This window comes from Symphalangus syndactylus, chromosome 10, assembly GCF_028878055.3.
Source record: "Symphalangus syndactylus isolate Jambi chromosome 10, NHGRI_mSymSyn1-v2.1_pri, whole genome shotgun sequence".
NCBI classification, from domain to species: Eukaryota; Metazoa; Chordata; class Mammalia; order Primates; family Hylobatidae; genus Symphalangus; species Symphalangus syndactylus.
In genome coordinates this window covers 28,683,296-28,701,993 of record NC_072432.2, presented here as the reverse complement: position 1 = coordinate 28,701,993, position 18,698 = coordinate 28,683,296, and the positions used below count along the sequence as shown (strand labels likewise).

At 44.3% G+C, this 18,698-nt stretch overlaps 1 protein-coding gene across 3 annotated transcripts in view; it reads left to right on the top strand.

Moving 5' to 3' along the window:
• The first annotated feature begins 4,295 nt into the window (after positions 1-4,295).
• Positions 4,296-18,698, top strand: part of C10H10orf67 (chromosome 10 C10orf67 homolog) — a 152,953-nt gene continuing 138,550 nt past the window's right edge. For 2 of the 3 annotated variants that reach the window (XM_055296761.2, XM_055296762.2), the window contains exons 1-2: positions 4,296-4,524; positions 15,929-16,049. In XM_055296761.2, the coding sequence (XP_055152736.2) occupies positions 4,316-4,524; positions 15,929-16,049 (330 nt within the window). In that variant the 5' untranslated portion in view covers positions 4,296-4,315. The remainder of the gene's footprint in view (positions 4,525-15,928; positions 16,050-18,698) is intronic. The other variant, XM_055296760.2, reaches the window with a different exon arrangement.

Below are 18,698 nucleotides of genomic sequence, written 5' to 3'. Positions count from 1 at the left end.
CTATGGGTTTATCCAAGTTATTTTGGAAAAGCCTTATGAATGTCCTGCTTCTCAAGAGAGTAGATCCCTCTAGGGTCTGATTAAATGGGGCCCCAGGAAGGATATCCGCCTGATAAATTCTTATTAACTACCTTATTCACTGATTCTCAGATATACAGTTTTTCACTTTTTTTTGAGGGCGGGGGGGTGCCTACAGAGTCTCTGTCACCCAGGCTGGAGTGCAATGGTGCAATCTTGGCTCACTGCAACCTCTGCCTCTCAGGTTCAAGTGATTCTCCTGCTTCAGCACCCCAAGTAGCTGGGACAACAGGTGCATGCCACCACACCTGGATAATTTTTGTATTTTTAGTAGAGATGGGGTTTTGCTATGTTGGCCAGGCTGGTCTCAAACTCCTGGCCTCAGGTGATCTGCCCACCTGGGCCTCCCAAAGTGCTGGGATTACAGTGTGAGCCACTGCGCCCAGATAGTTTTTCACATTTCTAACATGAAATTTTGGTGTATCATTTTGGTATATCCTTGAAATTGTGGTGTATCATACAGCCCATGGTGTGTTAAGGTATAATCATAGTTGGCAGTGTTTTTTTTCTAAGTGGCACAGAAAATAAAGACACATCCTAAAGAGTGCAATCTTAGATGGCATGAAATATGGTGACTGCCCTTTTATTACTCTTCAGACTTTGACTTGTCCTGAACCGCCTCACCCTAAATTCCAATATGTGGGTGACAGTTTTCCTAGGTTATGTTCTAGGCACTAGGATCCACTCCAGTCATTTGAACAGACTGGAGATCGCCCAAACTTCCCTCAGCAGTAAGTTTTCAAATTCTCTCTCAGGTGGGCTCACTTCTGCAGACAGCTAAGTCCTACCACTTATTTATTTATTTGAGATGGACTCTCGCTCTGTCATCTAGGCTACAATATGATGGCACGAACACAGCTCATTCTATCCTTGACTTCCCAAGCTCAGGTGATCCCCCTGCTGCACTCTCTTGGGTAGCTGGGACTCTAGGTTCTTGGCTAATTAAAAAAAAAAAAAATTTTGTTTTGTTTGTGGCAGAGATGGGGTCTCCCAATGTTGCCCAGTCTAATCTTGAACTCCTGAGCTCAAGCAATCCTCACCTTGGCTGGGATTACAGGCCCAACCCACCCCTGCCATTTTCTTCATGTTCACTACTATTTCTTTCTCTCTTTTTAATTTTTTGTAGAGACAGAGTCTCAGTGTTGCCCAAGCTGGCCTCTAGCTTCTGGGCTCCGCCCACCTCGGCCTTCCAAAGTGCTGGGATTATAGGCATGAGCCACACGCAGGCCTACTCTCTTTTAAACAATGATGATCTAAACTTAGCTCCAAATAGAGAAAATCTTTTACTTCAGTGCTCAAGGACATTTGGCAGCAAGGATTCAAATTCCACATCCACAGTTGCGCCTGCCCCAAACCCCCTACCGGGCTTGTCATCTTGGTTTTCAGCTTTAGTCGGGTGACAAATGCTTATTGATAGACTTTCACAGAGTGGATATGCTGTCTCACTGCAGCAAAATTTGACATTAAAATGATCTAGTCTCAGGAGTTTTTCCATAAAGGATTTAGTAGCATAATATTGTCCTGGCTAAGAGCCTTACTATGTCCTTCCCAAGACTTTAAGAACTCTGGTTATGGATGAAGCATGACATAAAACAAGTTTACATAACAGAGCCTCCACCACATAATCATATATTATAGCTGGTGATAAAAGAAAAATAAGCACTTCACATGTGATGACTCTCTAGAAAGAATTTAAATTACAAACCTAAACTGAAACCTCTTGGCTCTTATTAGACTATAGAACTGATATTATCCAATTGGAATATATAAATTACTATGTTTAGAGTCAGCACTTGACTCTTAATCAAATCCTCATGCTACTTAATCTGAGGTGTTATCACTTTTAATAACTGGTAGGCGATATTTTTATATAAATACATATTCTATTTATACATGTGATATGTCAGAGAAGCACTTTAAATTTTAAAATTGTGCCTGAAGTCCTATTAACTGAACAAGTAAAAACAATTTTAGCTTATGAAATGTTCAATTTTTTAAAATTGAAATTTTTTTTTTTTTTGAGACAGAGTCTCACTCTGTTGCCCAGGCTGGAGTGCAGTGGTGCAGTCTCGGCTCACTGCAACCTCTGCCTCCTCAGGTGATTCTCACACCTCAGTCTCCCAAGTAGCTGGGATTACAGGCGTGCATTACCATGCACAGGTAATTTTTGTATTTTTGGTAGAGATAGGGTTTCACCATGTTAGCCAGGCTGGTCTTAAACTCCTGACCTCAAGTGATCTGCCTGCCTCCGCCTCCCAAAGTGTTAGGATTACAGGCATGAGCCACCGAACCCAGCCAAAACATTGACATCTTTAAACAATGTTTTCCCTAGTAGTGGTTTAGGAAGAAGGAATAGAGTCCTTCAAAGGCCTAGTTGGTATTTCTCTGGCAGTTGCCTCATGCATGTGCTGCGTGTTTTTCTGCTTTATAGATTACCCCAACTCTTCTTTGAGAAACATTCATTATCCAGTTTTTACTTGTGAGAAAACAGAGACTCTGAAATGTTGACTTACTTGCCCAAAATTCTAAATCGAGTAAGTTTCAAAGCCTGTATATATTTAATGTTTACTGCAGAGTTCATGAGCTTTCCACTAAAGTCACCAATGAATTTAGCATGTGATAAAAGAGGCCTGGATTTAATATGACAAATGTTTTGACCACACCAACGCCAGTTACTACAGGTGAGAATCTGATCTGAAATAAACAATTTTATAAGCCGGAACACCTGTGAGATAAAATACAGGTAACTGACAAGAGGAGAAGTATTATGTAGTTAACGGTTCAAAAACAGTCATCATCATAGCTTGGTCTCTTAGACACTGAAATCTGAAACTCCTTGATATGCTATATTAAGGTTTCAAACAAAGATGTTTTGTTCAATGCGTGTTTTTGTGGGATGGCGTAACTATGCAGGCTATATCAGTCAACAAATGCTGTACAGAGCTGACCAATGACTCATGAAATCTTCTGTGCGATCTCTCTCCTCAGTTTCAAACTATTCATTTATAATTGCACTAGCAAAATAGCCAATGGCTTGTCACATTCTTTACACTGTCTTGGCCCAGCTCTAAACAGATAGGTTTTTAAATTTTAACTTAAAATTTTAATCTTTATTTTAAAACATGTATATGCATTGTAGTAAAATATCATTTAGGAAAAAGAAAAGTTATTGTAGATATATAAATTTCTTTCTTTTAAAATATCTTTTGATTATATAATAAAAATTTCCCAAATAAAGTCTGAAGTTAGAATTTGTAATTAAAAACCTCCAAAGAGTAAAAGTAACTCTTTTTCTCTTCTCTCTTCATCTCCCCCCCCAAAAAAATAAGCCTTCACAGAAGATGATTTTGGCATTGGTTATGTTTTATTGGCATTTGGGGCTTTTAATCTTTGTCTTTAAACATAACAGTTGTGATAATGCTACAGTGCTTTTCTTTTCCTATTTTGAGCTTCTAAATCCAGCTAAGTTCTTTTCACTTTTAAGACAGAGAAGAGGCCGGACTCTGTGGCTCACGCCTGTTATCTAGCACTTTGGGAGGCCGAGGCGGGCAGATTGCCTGTGCTCAGGAGTTAGACCAGCCTGGGCAACGCGGTGAAACCCCATCTCCACTAAAAATACAAACAATTAGCCGGGCTTGGTGCTATGTGCCTGTAGTTCCAGCTACTCGGCAGGCTGAAGCAGGAGAATTGCTTGAACGCGGGAGGCGGAGGTTGCAGTGAGCCGAGATCGCGCCACTGCACTCCAGCCTGGGCGACAGAGCGAGACTCCAGCTCCAAATAATAATAATAATAATAATAATAATAATAATAATAATAATAATAATAAAAGAGGGAAGAAAAAACTTATTTTTCTGTAGATAATATATTGAAATGCAGATGTAGTATAGACAGTTCTAAACCAGACAATGACATTTTAAAAAGAAATTTAGCCAGTTGTTTACAGAAAAACAATGGCAATGACATACTGATATTAGAATAGGTGTCTCCTATTAGTTGACAATGAGTGATACATAATTTAAAACTAAGGATGACAGCAGTTTCACTATAAGCTCTTATTATTGTAGAAACCTGGTAAAATTGAATTCCACACTAGATGGTATAGTTTAAGACTTAACGCCTCATATTCTGACCTCATTAAATAGAAATCTGTTTAATCTCTGCAACGAAATATTTTGTCCAGGAACGCCTACGTTTGTGGCAGGTGGAGACAGCTTATTAGGCAGCCTGCTCTCCTCTTATGATGGCCTTGGTCCGGAATCGCAGGGCTCATTATGTCATGAGCATAGTTATTAGATGGTTTCACTGCTTTTCCTCCTCCTTGAGGGGGACCTTTGGCACACGCTGGGAGGCCATGAAAGCCAAGGCCACCGAGCTGCGGGTCTGCTGCGCGCGTAGGAAGCGAGAAGCTCGGGAATCCGAGCCCCCGCAAATGCGCGGGTCCACGAGGTAGGCTGAGCTCCGCGCCTGGGTAGAGGAGGAAACGAGCAGGGTCCAGGGGCATGGCGGGAGGCTGAAGGGTTATTTACAGGGGTGCAGCTTTCCTCTCGGGTATCGCAGCGGCCGCCAGGCTGTGGGCGCCTTGTGGGGAAGCCTTGAGGCAGGCGGGACAGTGAAAGCGCCGCGGGGTGGCTCGGGAGCCCGCCCCGCCCCCTCCTCCCCCCTCTCCACTCCCCTCCTCCTGCGCGTGCTCCCTCCCCATCCTCCGTTCCATCTCTTCCCCCTTCCCTCACTCCTTCCCCCTCTTCCTTCCCTCCACACCTTCTCTCCTTCCTTTCCCTCTCCCCTTCCCCTCCTCCTCCCCCTCCTCGTCCCTCACCCTATCCTCTTGCCACCCTTCTCCCTATCCTCCTCCTCCCCATCTCCTTCCCCCATCCCCTCCCTCTTTCCTCCCTTCCCCTTCCCACCCCGTTCCCCACCCTCTTCCACCCGCGGCCCTCCCTGGCCCCCGCCCACGGATTCCCGCGCTTCCCCGGTTCCCTGGGAGTCGCCATGGCAACGGACGCCGGGTTCCGGACTCCGACTCCCGCGAGCGAGCGGCTCCGCGGGAGGCGCAAGTCCCTGGCTTCGATGGCGAACTGGGGCGACTCGCCTGAGACAGAGGAATGCCGGAAGATCATGGAGGGCCTCGAGGCCTCTATTGAACAATTCCAGTTCAACCCCAGGTGACCGGCAGGAGAGGCAGCCCCCGCCGGCCCGCCCCGGAGCCCTCGCGCCCCGGCCCTAGCTCAACGCCTTTCCAGGCCCCTTGCTCCAGCCGCTGGGCTTCAGTTTTTTGTTTGTTTTTCGAGGGGATCACTGTCCGAAAAGAGCTGCCGTTTTCAGTTCTTCAAGTGTATAGCTGGACACTAAGAGCACGGACTCTGGAGCCAGACTGCCCGGATTCCAGGATCTTGGCGACCCTCTCACAGGGGCCGTGAGTTAGGCGACTGACTGCTCTGTGCCTCAGTTTTCTCAGCGGGAAATAATCGTTCATGAATGATGAAGAGTAGTGCCTGCTTCATAGATCATAGTGAATATTAAATGAGCTAATCTAGGACACAGTACCCGTCTTAGTCCCCTCGGGCTGCTATAACAAAACACCATAGGCTGGGTGGCTTATAAGCAACAGGAATTTGTTTCTCCCAGTTCTGGAGGCTGAGAAGCCCACTGGCAGATTCCGGGTCTGATGAGGGTCCCTTCTGCACAGACAGTACCTCCTGGCTGTGTCTTCACATGGTGCAATGAGCAAGGGTGTTTTCCCCCACATCCCCCACACCCGCTCCCACCCTGCTTTTAGAAGGGCACTAATCCCATTTATAGGGTTCTACTTTCATGACCTAGTCACCTCCAAAGTCCACACCTGCTAATATCGTCATCTTGGGGGTTAGGATTTCAATATGAATTTTCAGGAGACACAAACACTCAGACCATAGCAGAATCATAGAAGTGTTTGCCGATGTCATTATTTGCTATTCCTTGATCCTTGTTTAAAACCCCTCCCTTTCATAATCCTTTGCCCCCTGTGTTCTAGCTTTGTTGTTTATTTGGATAATGTAGAGCTGATGTTCCTGGGAAAATGCAAATTTCTTTCTAAAAACCATTTCAAATCAGTAGGTAGCCAGAATTAGCTTAGCTGCTATGGGAGAACTTACCATTGTATAAGGCAGGGGCCTCATGGTGCCAGGTGGGCTGGCTTAGGGGCAAGCCCCTCACACAGACGCAGCTCCAGGGTGAGAAGAAGGGACCACAGGTGTCCTAGCCCAGCAGTGGGACTGACCCAGTGAGGCAGTGCTCCTGGGCTCAGCTTCCCCAGCTTCACTGTATTCAATGGGTACATTTGTTAAAATGGGTCAGGGTGCACGGGACCTGGTCTAGTGGTGACTGTGAATAGCATTTATTAGAGGCAGCACGTGGTAAACACCAGAGGTACACAGCGTCTACCCTGTTCTAGTGTTTGCTGATAGGAATGGTGTCCTGCCCTGGACTCCTTGGCATTCCATGGTGGGGTAGCTCCCCCAAAAAAAAATGCACCTGCCGGGCTCAAGGGCAGACCGATGGTGCCAAGTGCTCATTGACTGAACAAAAGAACCACTGATGCCCATATTCATTCCTCTTCGCCCAAAGTACTAGGGCGACTGAGCCAGTGCCTGGGTGTGAATGAGAGAGGCTCAGGTGCTGAACGTGGTCTACAAAGCAGACGAAAGTCCAGCCTTTGTGGAGTTTGCATCCTAGTCAGGAACTGATGATGAACTAGATAAACAAGTAAACTATATAATAAGTTAGATAGTGGTTAGTGATAAGGAAGAAACCGAACATGGGGAGGGAGAAGAGGAAAGTGAGTGAGTGTGTGTGTGTGTGTGTGTGGCAAGTGGGGAGGGAGGTGTGATTTAATTTGTTTGTTTGTTTGTTTGTTTGAGTCAGGGTCTCACTCTGTCACCCAGGCTGGAGTGTAGTGGCACGATCATGGCTCAGTGCAGCCTTGAACTGGAGTCAAGCGATCCCTCCACCTCAGCCTCCTGAGTAGCTGAGACGACAAGCACACCCCAGCCTGCCTGGCTAATTTTTTTTAATACAGGGTCTTGCTGTGTTGCCCAGGCTGGTCCCAAACTCCTGGGCTCAAGCAGTCCTCCAGCCTCGGCCTCCCAAAGTGCTGGGATTACAGGCATGAGCCACCATGCCTGGCCTGGATTGCAGATTTTAGAAACGGTGATCAGGGAAGCCTTCACTGAGAAAATGACATTGGGGTGAAGACTTGCAGGCTTGAGGGGGGAGCCCTAAGGATCTATCAGGCTACCAAGTGTTCCAGGCAGAGAGAACACTGGGTAGAAAGACGGTGCCTGGATGTCCTAGGAGCAGCAAGGAGGCCAGTGTGGCTGGAGCAGAGAGGGAGAATAGTGGAGGCGAAGTCAGAGGGAAGGGGGTCGGTGCCTGTGGCAAGGGACTTTAGACTACCGTAAGGACTTCAGCTTTTACTGTGAGATGGGAAGCCATGAGGGGATTGGGAAAGAGGAGTGACATGATTTGATTTATCCTTCAATGGGATTACTCTGACTGCTGTTTTTATAATAGACTATAGTGAGGACGAGGGCAGAAACAAGGAAACAGGAGACTATTACAATATTCCTCGTGGAAGATGACTGTGGGATAGCAGTGGTTGGAGGTCCGGAGAGACCTTGATGAACAGGTAGAATGGAATTGCCAGTAACCCGGATGGGGAAGATAATGAGATGAACAGGTCTGAAGGGAACATTATAAGCTTACTTCTGGTCACGATATGTCAGCGGTGACTATTAGACATCCATTTAGGCTGTTAAGTAGGTAGTTGATTAGATGAGTCTGAAGTTAAGAGGAGAGGTTCAGCTCAGCTATATCAGTTTGGAAATAATTAGCACAAAGATGGTGTCTTAAGCTGAGAGCCTTGGTGACATCAGCCAGGAAGTGACTGTAGTTAGAGAAGTTTATGAGCCATGGGGCACATCAAAGTTCTGTGTTCTTTGAAGAGGAATAAAAGGAAGCAATATTCTTATTTAGCACTGAGAAATATGCCACAGTGAAAGTTTAGCACACCTAATGCTGTCTTCATTGACTGATTTATTAATAAGCATTTGTAGGATGGACAATTCTAGGATTCAGTGAGAAGAGTCATTGCATGTTATTAATACATATTCATAGGTCTGTTTTCCAAAATAAACTAGGACTTTAATTTTGTATGTAATTTATTTTTAAAAAACATAATTATCTTCCCCAAATTCTGTTTTATGCATAACCACCAACTTATTATTCAGAAATAGAATTGCTGAGACTATAAATAAAGACTGTGTAGGAACCACTTAGCTAATTTGTTGTGATGTGGGTTTCCATTCTAGGCAGCAGGGTTGTTAGCTAAAATTAGAGACATTTGGAATTTGAAGGGACACTGAAGAATAAATCTTCCTCATTCAGTTAGATTCTGAATGAGCTGGATCTTTTTGAGTCAGTCACATAAAGAGTTAGGACTGGTGAAACCGGAGAGTCATGGGCTTATCCTCATCAGGGATTTAGAAGAAGAATCTGTCATTTCCAACTGCCCCTCTGTCACCCAGGCTGCAGTGCAGCGTTACGGTCACAGCTCAATGCAGCCTCTGACCCCTGAGCTCAAGGGATCCTCTCACTTCAGCCTCCTGACTAGGTGGAGCCACAGGTGTGTGCCACCATGCCCAGCTAATTTTTTTTTTTTTTTTGTATTTTTGTAGAGACGGGGCTTCACCACGTTGCCCAGGCTGGTCTCAAACTCCTAAGCTCAAGCAGTCTGCCCGCCTTAGCCTCCCAAAGTGCTGGCGTGAGCCACTGCACCCAGCCTGGACCTGATTTTAAAATATCATATTGTATTATTGTAATATTATGGCACCAGAAAGAACACCTGAAAACATAATTTCAAGTTTCTAAGTCATATCCTGAAAATATTGGTAAAAACTGTTCACACTCCATAAACCACCCATGATAAGTCTTTTGCTTACAATGGGAAGGAACAGAAGAACATACGTGTTCATGCTTAATGAGAAATGTGGCTGAATAGTAAAAAGGAGCCGCTTAGCACTGGGTAGGGTAAAGATTGCATTTCTAGACTGGAAAAGTGAATCACTGAGATCTGTTAAATGTACAGCAGTGTAGACTATACAGAAAGAGTTAGTTCCCATGGCTGTTTATATTTACTATATTGATGTAGCACTCAGGGTCCAGACAGGAGGCAGAAACCTCACTGCTAATTTGAACAGAGACTATTTCCTGTTCTCTGTTAAATAGTAAGAAGGATTTTTAACTAGTAAAAGGCAGTAAGGTGGTAAAAGAAGACTCTAGGCAATACACTGATAGCAAACACAAAAAGCAGCTATGACCTCCAGGTCTGAGGAAGAGGAAACAGGGCAGGAACTAAGGAGTTAGAAGACCCGCCTTCAAAGGCTGAGATTAGGAATGATACCTCTTTGGAGAAGACATGGTGGGAGAGAAACTTGCCAGAGGGTGTGGCAACTGCTGGTCTGCAGGGATGGCTTGCCCAGTGGCTGCGAAACTTGCTGAAAGGTATAGACAGGTCAAAGTTCCTTACCTAGCTGTGAGATCCAAATCTTCATTCCTGGAAGTCCTGACTTTTAAAAGTTCTGCCTTTTTTTTTTTTCTGCCTTTTTTCCATTAATCTTTACTACTGGGCACGGAAACACTAAGAGGCACTCCAAAGAATCCTCTGGGTTCCAGACAGAGTTCTCCTTGACTCCATTGTTCACCAGCAACCCAACTGCCCCTTGGTATTCAGAATCAGTCACTTCAGCCAGTAGTGACCCCCTTTTCTGCCTTTGTTTCAGCAGCATAAGGATCACAAAGTGACCAGTCATCAGTGTCATCTAATTCAATAGAATTTCTGTTATGTTTTCTGGTGGAAACATTCTTCCGTTGTGAACTAAGGCTTCCAAACCAGCAGATCCTAAAGTTGCAGAGACAGGAAACTATAATTTTGGGAGTGAGTTATTAGGCATAAGAGTGAGAGGTGCCTCTTCATTCTTGGACCTATGACTGTAGGAGAGATAGCACCATATACTGTTTCAAAGCATATACTGCATCCTGTGAGACAGAAGTGCATTCTTTCATGGATTCGCTTCTCCCAAATATTGCTGGCAGTACAGGTGTGTGCCACCATGCCCAGCTAATTTTATTTTATTTTTTGATTGGTTTTTTCTTTTTTTGTAGAGACAGGGTGTCACTATGTTGCCCAGGCCGTTCCTGAACTCTTGGGCTCAAGCGATCTTCCCGCCTCGGCCTCCCAAAGTGCTGGGATTGCAGGCATGAACCACTGTGCCTGGCCTTAAATGAATCTTCAATAAGCTATTTGACCTTTCTATTAGGCCAGCCACTTCTGGGTGATGGGTTATATGATAAGATCACTGAATTCCATGGGCATGAATCCATTGCTGCCTGTCTTTTGCTGTGAAATGAGTTCCTTGATGGGAAGTGATGCTGTGAGAATACCATGACGATGGATAAGATGTTCTGTAAATTCATGCTTGGTGGTTCTGGCCAGTGCAGTATAGTCAGGGAATGCAAATCCATATCCAAAATAAATGTGTGTTCCGGTGAGGATGATGGAAGACGTTCAGTGCTATCAACCTGTCGCTAGGTGGCTGGCTATTCCCTCTGGTTCATGCTGCCATATTGGGAGCTCAGTATTGATCTCTGCTGTTGACTAGTTAGGCACTCAGAACCTGTGGTAGCCAGGCCAGCCTTGGTAAGGGGAAAAACCACGTTGTTGAACTCCATCCCCGACACCATGGCCATTTTGTTCAAGGGCCATCAAGCAAGCAGAGGTGGCTACAAAAGGAAACTGAATGATATCCACAGAGTGTGTCATTTTGCCTAATTATTTAACTACTTTCTCCACAGTGGATTCCCTTGGGTGGGCATTCAGATGCCACACAAACACCTTTACAGTCTGTGCCCATTTTCAAAGGCTCATCCACAGAACTCTTCCCAGACGTTCTTGACATCCATCTCTCAATCTGTTCCTTCCAAGTTCCTGACCATCCTGCTAACTCTTTAGCAGCTGCCCATAAATTAATATCAATATGTAATTCTGGCCATCCCTCATCCAGAAAAAGTAGACAACCAAATATACTGCTTTCAGTTTATTCAGGGAGAGGAGTTTCCTTCATGATTGTCATTCAGGGTCACTTCTGAGTGTGGCTGTGAGACTGCAGGTAACTACCAGCTGGTGAGGAACCCATCTGTGAATCAGTCACCTGGTCATAAAGAACCTCTCGGGTTGGGTTCTCAGGGCTTCAACTTTAGTAGGCATGGTTCAATTTTTCCCCTGATTAACCTTGACCTTGTTGAGTTGGTGCCTACCAAGGTCCTCTATTTTAAATTTACCATTCTTTTCTTTGTAATAAATTACTATTTTCTAGGTATTACAATTTCCTTTTTTCTAAAACTTATTCTAACCAGCCATGGTCACCAATGATGACTCCTCTCTTTTATTTTTATTTTTACTTTTTGAGGCAGGATCTCACTCTGTCATCCAAGCTGAAGTGCAGTGACACAATCCAAGCTCATTGCAGCCTTAACCTCCCAGGCTCAGCTGATCTTCCCACCTCAGCCTCCCAAGTACCTGGGACTACAGGTGTGTGCCACCACACCTGGCTAATTTTTGTATTTTTTGTAGAGACAAGGTCTCACCATGTTGGCCAGGCTGGTCTCTAACTCCTAAGCTCAAGTGACCCACCCACCTCAGCCTCCTAAAGTGCTGGGGTTACAGGTGTGAGCCACTGCACCCAGCCTGATGACTCCTATCTTAATGTCACCTTTATGATGACTGCCACATGGTAATTCTCTGCTTTTTTTCTATTTTTTCATACATTTATTAGAGCTTCCCATTCTCATGTATTTGTTCATTCATTCATTCATATCAGTATGGATTGATGGATTTCTATTTTATTCAATGGGTTATAATCTGATGCTTTCATTATTTATTTTGATGCTTAAATTGTCTTATATATGGCCAGTGGGTGTTTCTTCAATCTAGTTTCTTCATCATTTTTATATTTTCCCATCATCTTTTGAGAATTTCTTCACTTTATGGCAAACTAAATGTTCCAGGCTCGTTTTATACTTTTGCTTTTATATAATTTTATATACTTTTATTCCAGTCTTGGAATGAGCTGTTTTTTCAAGGAGACTTCATTTCTTTTAGTGGAGGATGGTTTTTAGAAACCAACATCTAGGGCCAGGCGCAGTGGGTCATACCTGTAATCCCAGCACTTTGGGAGGCTGAGGCAGGTGGATCACTGAGGCCAGGAGTTTGAGACCAGCCTGGCCAACATGGGGAGACTTCATCTCTACTAAAAATACAAAATTAGTCAGGTGTGATGGTCCACCCCTGTAATCCCAGCTACTTCGGAGACTGAGGCGTGAGAATCACTTGAACCCAGGAGGTGGAGATTGCAGTGAGCTGAGATCACACCACTGAACTCCAGCCTGGGTGACAAAGCAAGACTCTGTCTCAAAAAATATATTGAAAAAAAAAGAGAAGAAAGAAAAGAAACCAACATCTGAGTGTTAGATGTGCTCATCACTACTGGGGTTCCATTCTTCTAGGCCCTCTCATTGGACAGAACTAGAAACAGATATGTATAAATATATGCACATACATATATGTTCACATATATATGTGCACACATATATGCACCTACAACGATTTATATATCTATGTATCTATATTTATAAAAGCATGCATTCATACCAATTCTTCGCATTCCATTCCATTCCATCGTCTCAGAGAACTTTCTAGTCTACTCTTTCCCTATGTTTGTAAATATCTTTCCTAGAACTGAAAAACTTGACTTCTGTCATTTTGAGAACGTTTACTTACTCATTCAATGTATCCAGTCTCCCACTATTGCGGTCCTCTCCTCTGTCTGCCACCTCTGTGCTGCTGCCCCTGTTCCCCCAACTGACCCACATTCTTAGCCACCAAGCTTGCTATTCTTCTATGCATGACTCCCAATTTTTTTTATGGCCCCATGTCATTGACCACCATGTTGATTCCTTCACCCTGAGAAGGGAAGAGAATGGAAGGCAAAAGAAGGTAGAAAAGAGAGTGGTTACATATGATTTTGATAGGTACAACTGTGGGGAGACTTAATCCTAGGCTGAGGGTACTGTTAAGGTACAGATGTATTTGGGGGAACCTTTAACTAGCAGATATGTGACACATGAGTAAGTTACATGGAGTGTATGTAATGAGAAATGAGGCTCGCCACTACCTCAGTATAGCATATTTTTATTTACTTGTTTACTGTAATTAGTATATGGAAAGTTGAAAATTTTGTGGGATTAACTGAAGATCTTTATTTTGAATATCAAGGAGTTTTCACGTTAAATGGCCTTTTTTAGTTGATATTGCTCTGCTTTAATAGTTTTTTCCAAATATGATGAAAAAACTATGACATTTCAAAACATCAGAGTGACAGTAGAAACAACCACCACTGCAGTACTAATAATGAGTAACATTTCTTGAGGGCTTACTGTTGATCAAGGTTCATTCAAGGTACTTCTCAGTATTAACACACTAAATTCTCACAGTAAGCCTATGAAATGGGGACTATTATTTTCCATAAGAGGAAACTAAGGCACAGAAAGGTTTAGTAATTTATCTAACGTCACATAGCTAGAGTACCAGTCAGGATGCTTTCAGCTACAGTTGACAGAAACTGCCAACAATTGGTGCACTTACTCTATGACATTACAGGAAGACTGGAGGTATGACAGGTTTCAGAGCTAATTGAGTCAATGGCCGAGCAAAGTCATCAGTCAAATTTATTTCCATCTTTTTTTTTTTTTTTTTTGAGACAGAATCTTGCCCTGCCACCCAGGCTGGAGTGCGGTGGTGCGATCTCGGCTCACTGCAGCCTCTGCCTCCCAGGTTCAAGCGATTCTTGACCCTCAGCCTCCCGAGTAGCTGGGATTACAGGCATGTGCCACCACGCCCAGCTAATTTTGTATTTTTAGTCAAGACAGGGTTTCGCCATATTGGCCAGGCTGATCTCAGACTTCTGACCTCAAGTGCTCCTCGTGCCTCGGCCTCCCAAAGTGCTGGGATTATAGGCATGAGCCACTGCACCCAACCTATTTCCATCTTTTTTGAAAGCTCATCATCTATGCCCTGGCTGGCCCCCCTTGTGGTCACCTAGTGACTGTGCCAGTTCTTGGCATTACTTCCACCCTTGGCAATGTCCAGAGTCAAAGAAGAAATTGCTCCTCTGGTGCCCCCTTTGTAGGAGTCTAAAAAGCTTTCTTACTAGCCCCCAACAGACCCTTCCTAATGTCTCCCTCTTCAGACCTGGGTTCTACACCCATCCCTGGACATCCACTGCCAAGGAGAGTGGGATAACTGTGATGGGCTTAGCCCAGCTTGGAGTTACACTTGGCACTGTGGATATGGTCAACTTCATCTGAGTTCTGTGGGGGACAAATCTGAGGTCTGGCCAGCATGCAAGAAAAGGGGAGTTGCTATGGGGTGCCCCGCATGGGGGTATGCTCTCCTCAGCAGAAGAGGTGGGATAGAAGCACAGACATTCTGCCTTTGGCACCTACACTGAGAAGTCTGATAATTCTACTTGGGCTTTTGTGGTTCTCTTATTTTAGCTGACATTTTAGAAACAGTTGTGGTAAGTTTGATCAAATTGACAGAGTACATCCAGAAAATTGCCTTCTTAATGCTGTTTGAGTTGCCTGTCCTTAGAAATCTGTAGAAGGAATTTACAAACACTTGTTCCTGGCCTATTCACATTTTTCAGGAATAATGTTTGAAAATCAAATATAGGAAGATGGTGTGATCAACTTAAAGAAGCAATTCTCAAACTTTGGTTTCAAGACCTCTCTATAGTCAAAAAATTATTGGCACCCTCAAAGAGATTTAGTTTATGTTGGTCCTATCTATTGATAGTTGCCAGATTGGAAATTTAAAAGAAGAAAATTAAAATATATTTAAATTGATTCATTTAAAATAAGGATAAATCAGGTTTGTGTTAATAGAAATACCATATTTTATTTATTTTATTTTTCTGAAACAGGTTCTGTTTCTGTTGCCCAGGCTGGAGTGTGGTGGTGCTTTCGTAGTTCACTGCAGCCTCAACCTCCTGGACTCGAGCAATCCTCCTGCCTCAGCCTCTCTAGTAGCTGGAAATAGCATATTTTAAAGAAAAACTAACTGTATTGTTCTAAAACAAAAACTTTCATGAGAAGAGTGTCACTGTTTTACATTTTTGCAAAGCTTTTCCATGCCTGGCTTAATGGAAGAGAGCTGAATTCTCATAGCTGCTTCTGTATAATCTGTAGCCTCTGGAAAACTCCACTGAACATTCGTGAAAGAATGATAGTAAAAAAGACAAATAAAATCTTAATACTATTATAAAATTAATTTGATCCCATAGATTTTCTAATAGAGTATCCCAGAACCCCAGGGGTCCTCAGCCCATACTTTGAGAACCACTGTCTTAAAGGATTTCTGCTGAATATGCCTATGCATAATCTAGAATTATTTTCAGCAGTAGCACAGGCAATAACAGCATGGAAGATATTAAAAGCAGGTATATAAATTGATCATACCTCAGAAAAGTGGAAATCAGATGAGTAACCGTAGAGCAATATGCCTTAGTCCAGGGAATTTGATAATCTCATTATCCTCATTAGCTCCAGATCACTAGAGCTAATTCAGAGGCTTCCTCACCTCACCAACCTCTTAGAATACTTAAAATGCGATATGATTTACACAAAAAAATACACACTAACGTCTATTTCTAAGAAAATATCTATGACATAAAGCACATTTCATTTCCTTTGTTTTCAGACTTAACATTTCAGATGATTTAAAGATTGGCTTTTTCAGCACAGACCATGCCACTCAAACCGATTCCAGTGAAATACTGTCAGTAAAAGAATTGAGTTCATCTACACAAAAGTTAGCACAGGTAAATCTGAATTTGTTTTGAAACTTCTGAGATAATTTTTGGCGTTAATTGCCTTCATGTTTCTTTCATAGACAAAAGTGAAATAAAATTTTTAAAATGTTAGCATCTTTGACAAACAGCTGAATGATAGTTGTGCTTTAACAAATTATTAATATAAGCTACTACTTATATTTATGTCATACTTACATATGTTAATTTGTTTAATAAAGTATTTTGTTACTCTGTTGGAAATTCTTTTGACATCTGTGAACATTTTCTATTTATATTTTAAAAAATTAGCAAACAGTTTTGCATATATAATGAATAACTGTGTAAACCCACCATCCAGCTTTGTCAAATTTTGACATTTTGTTATATTTTCTTTGAATTTTTTTTTTTTTGAGACAGTGTCTTACTCTGTCACCTAGGCAGAGGTGTGATCACAGCTCACTGTAGCCGCCACCTCCAGGATTCAGGTGATCCTCCCACTTCAGCTTCACAAGTAGCTGGGACTACAAATGCGTGCCACCATGCCCAGCTAATTTTTTGTATGTTTTGTAGAGATGGATTTTGCCATGTTTTTCAGGCTGGTATTGAACTACTTACTGGGTTCAAGCAATCCACCCACCTCAGCCTCCCATAGTACTGAGATTACAGGCGTGAGCCATCATGCCTGACCTGGATCTTTTTTGATTGTAAAGGAACATAGTATTGCATGTACGTTGGAGACCAAGAGTTATTATTAAAAACCCTAATCAATAAAGCTGTCACATGAGGTAGCATACCACTATAAATACTCTTGTCTACCTTTTGTTTTTACACTTGGAAGTCGTTCTGTATTGACACATAGAGTTTCCTCATTTATTTCACAAGTACATTACAAAATGTCCATCATATATTTAGCTTTCCATATTGATGGACATTTTGGTCATTTCTAATATTTTACTGTGATGAATAATCCTGCACATACTCATATGCCAGTAAATCTGTGATGTAAATTCTTAAAAGTGGAATTTCTGAGTCAGAGGATGTATGCATTAGTCATTTTGAAGGATATTGCCAAATTGCCCTGCATAGAGATTGTACCAATTTACACTCCCTCTAGTAACTTTTGAGGATGTCTCTTTCCTACGTATTTAACAATTTATTGTCTTCTTTTCTACTTTCAGAAACATTTTATAATTTTATTCTTTTATAACTGTGTCCAAATGACCACGTTCTGGTCAGTAGGATTCAGATGGAAATGGTCTGTGGAAGCTCTGGGAAACCTTGAGACACGGTTCACATGCGCCCTCTGTCACTTCTCCCTTTATTCCTTCCCTCCCTGCTACTTCCCATTCCCCTTTCCCCTTCCCTTCTCCCTTCCCTTCTTCCCTCCCGGTTCCCTTCCTTTCCCTTTCCGGTTCCTTTCCCTTCCCGGTTCCCATCCCGATTCCCTTTCCTTCCCGTCCGGGTTCCCTGCCCTTCCCGGTTCCCGTCCTGGTTTACCTCCTTCCCTTCTCTTCCCTTCCTGGCTCCCGTCCCGCTTCCCTTCCCTTTCTGGTTCCCGTCACGGTTTCCTTCCTTTCCCGCTTCCCTTCCCGGTTCCCGCCCGGTTCCCTTCCCTTCCTTGTTCTCATTCTAGTTCCTGTCCTGGTTCCCTTCCCTTCCTGGTTCCCGTCCCGGTTGTCGTCCCCATTCCCTTCCCCTCCCATCCCGGTTCCCGCCCGGTTCCCTACCCTTCCCGTCCCAGTTCCGTCCCGGTCTCCCCTCCCCTTCCTCTTCCTTCCCGGTTTCCCTCCCCTACCCTCCCTTCCCGGTTCCCTTCTCTTCCCTTCCCGGTTCTCTTCTCTTCCCTTCCTTTCCCGGTTCCCGTCCCTTCCCGGTTCCAGTCCCGGTTTCCTTACCAGTTCCCGTCCCGGTTTCCTTCCTGGTCCCCTCCCCTCCCTTCCCGGTTTTCCTCCCCTTCCCGTCCCGGTTCCCTTCCCTTCTCTTCCCGATTCCTGTCACGGTTCCCTTCCCTTCCCTTCCCGGTTCTTGTACCGGTTCTCCTCCCTTCCTTTCTTTGTTCTCGTCCCGGTTCCCTTCTTTTCCCTTCCCGGTTCCTGTCTCTGTTCCCGTCCCGGTCCCTTCCCTTCCTTTCCCGGTTGCCATCGGTTCCCATCCCTTCCCGGTTCCATCCCCTGTCCCTTTCCCGTCCCTTCCTGGTTCCCGTCCCGGTTCACTTCCCTTCCCGATTCCCGTCTCGGTTCCCGTCAGGGATCCCCCCCCCTTCCCGGTTCTCGTCTAGGTTCCCGTCCGGTTCCCTTGCCTGTCCCCTCCCCTCCCCCCCCCCCCCGCCTTCCCGGTTTCCCTCCCTTTCCTCTACCCTCCCCTCCCCTGTTCTCCTGGTCTCTCCACCCCTCCTCTCCCTTCCTCTCCTCTCCCTTCTTGGTTTCCCTCCCTTCCCAGTTCCCCCCCCTTCCCTTTTTTCCAGTTCCCTTTCCTTCCCTGTTCCCTTCCCAGTTCCGGTCCCGGTTCTTTTCCCTTCCCGGTTCCCGTCCTGCTTCCCTTCTCTTCGCGGTTCCCTTTCCGGTTCCGTCCCAGTTCCCTTCCCTTCCCGGTTGTCGTCCTGCTTCCCTTCCCTTCCCGCTTCCCTTCCCAGTTCCCTTTCCGGTTGGTTCCCGTCCCGGTTCCCTTCCCTTCCCAGTT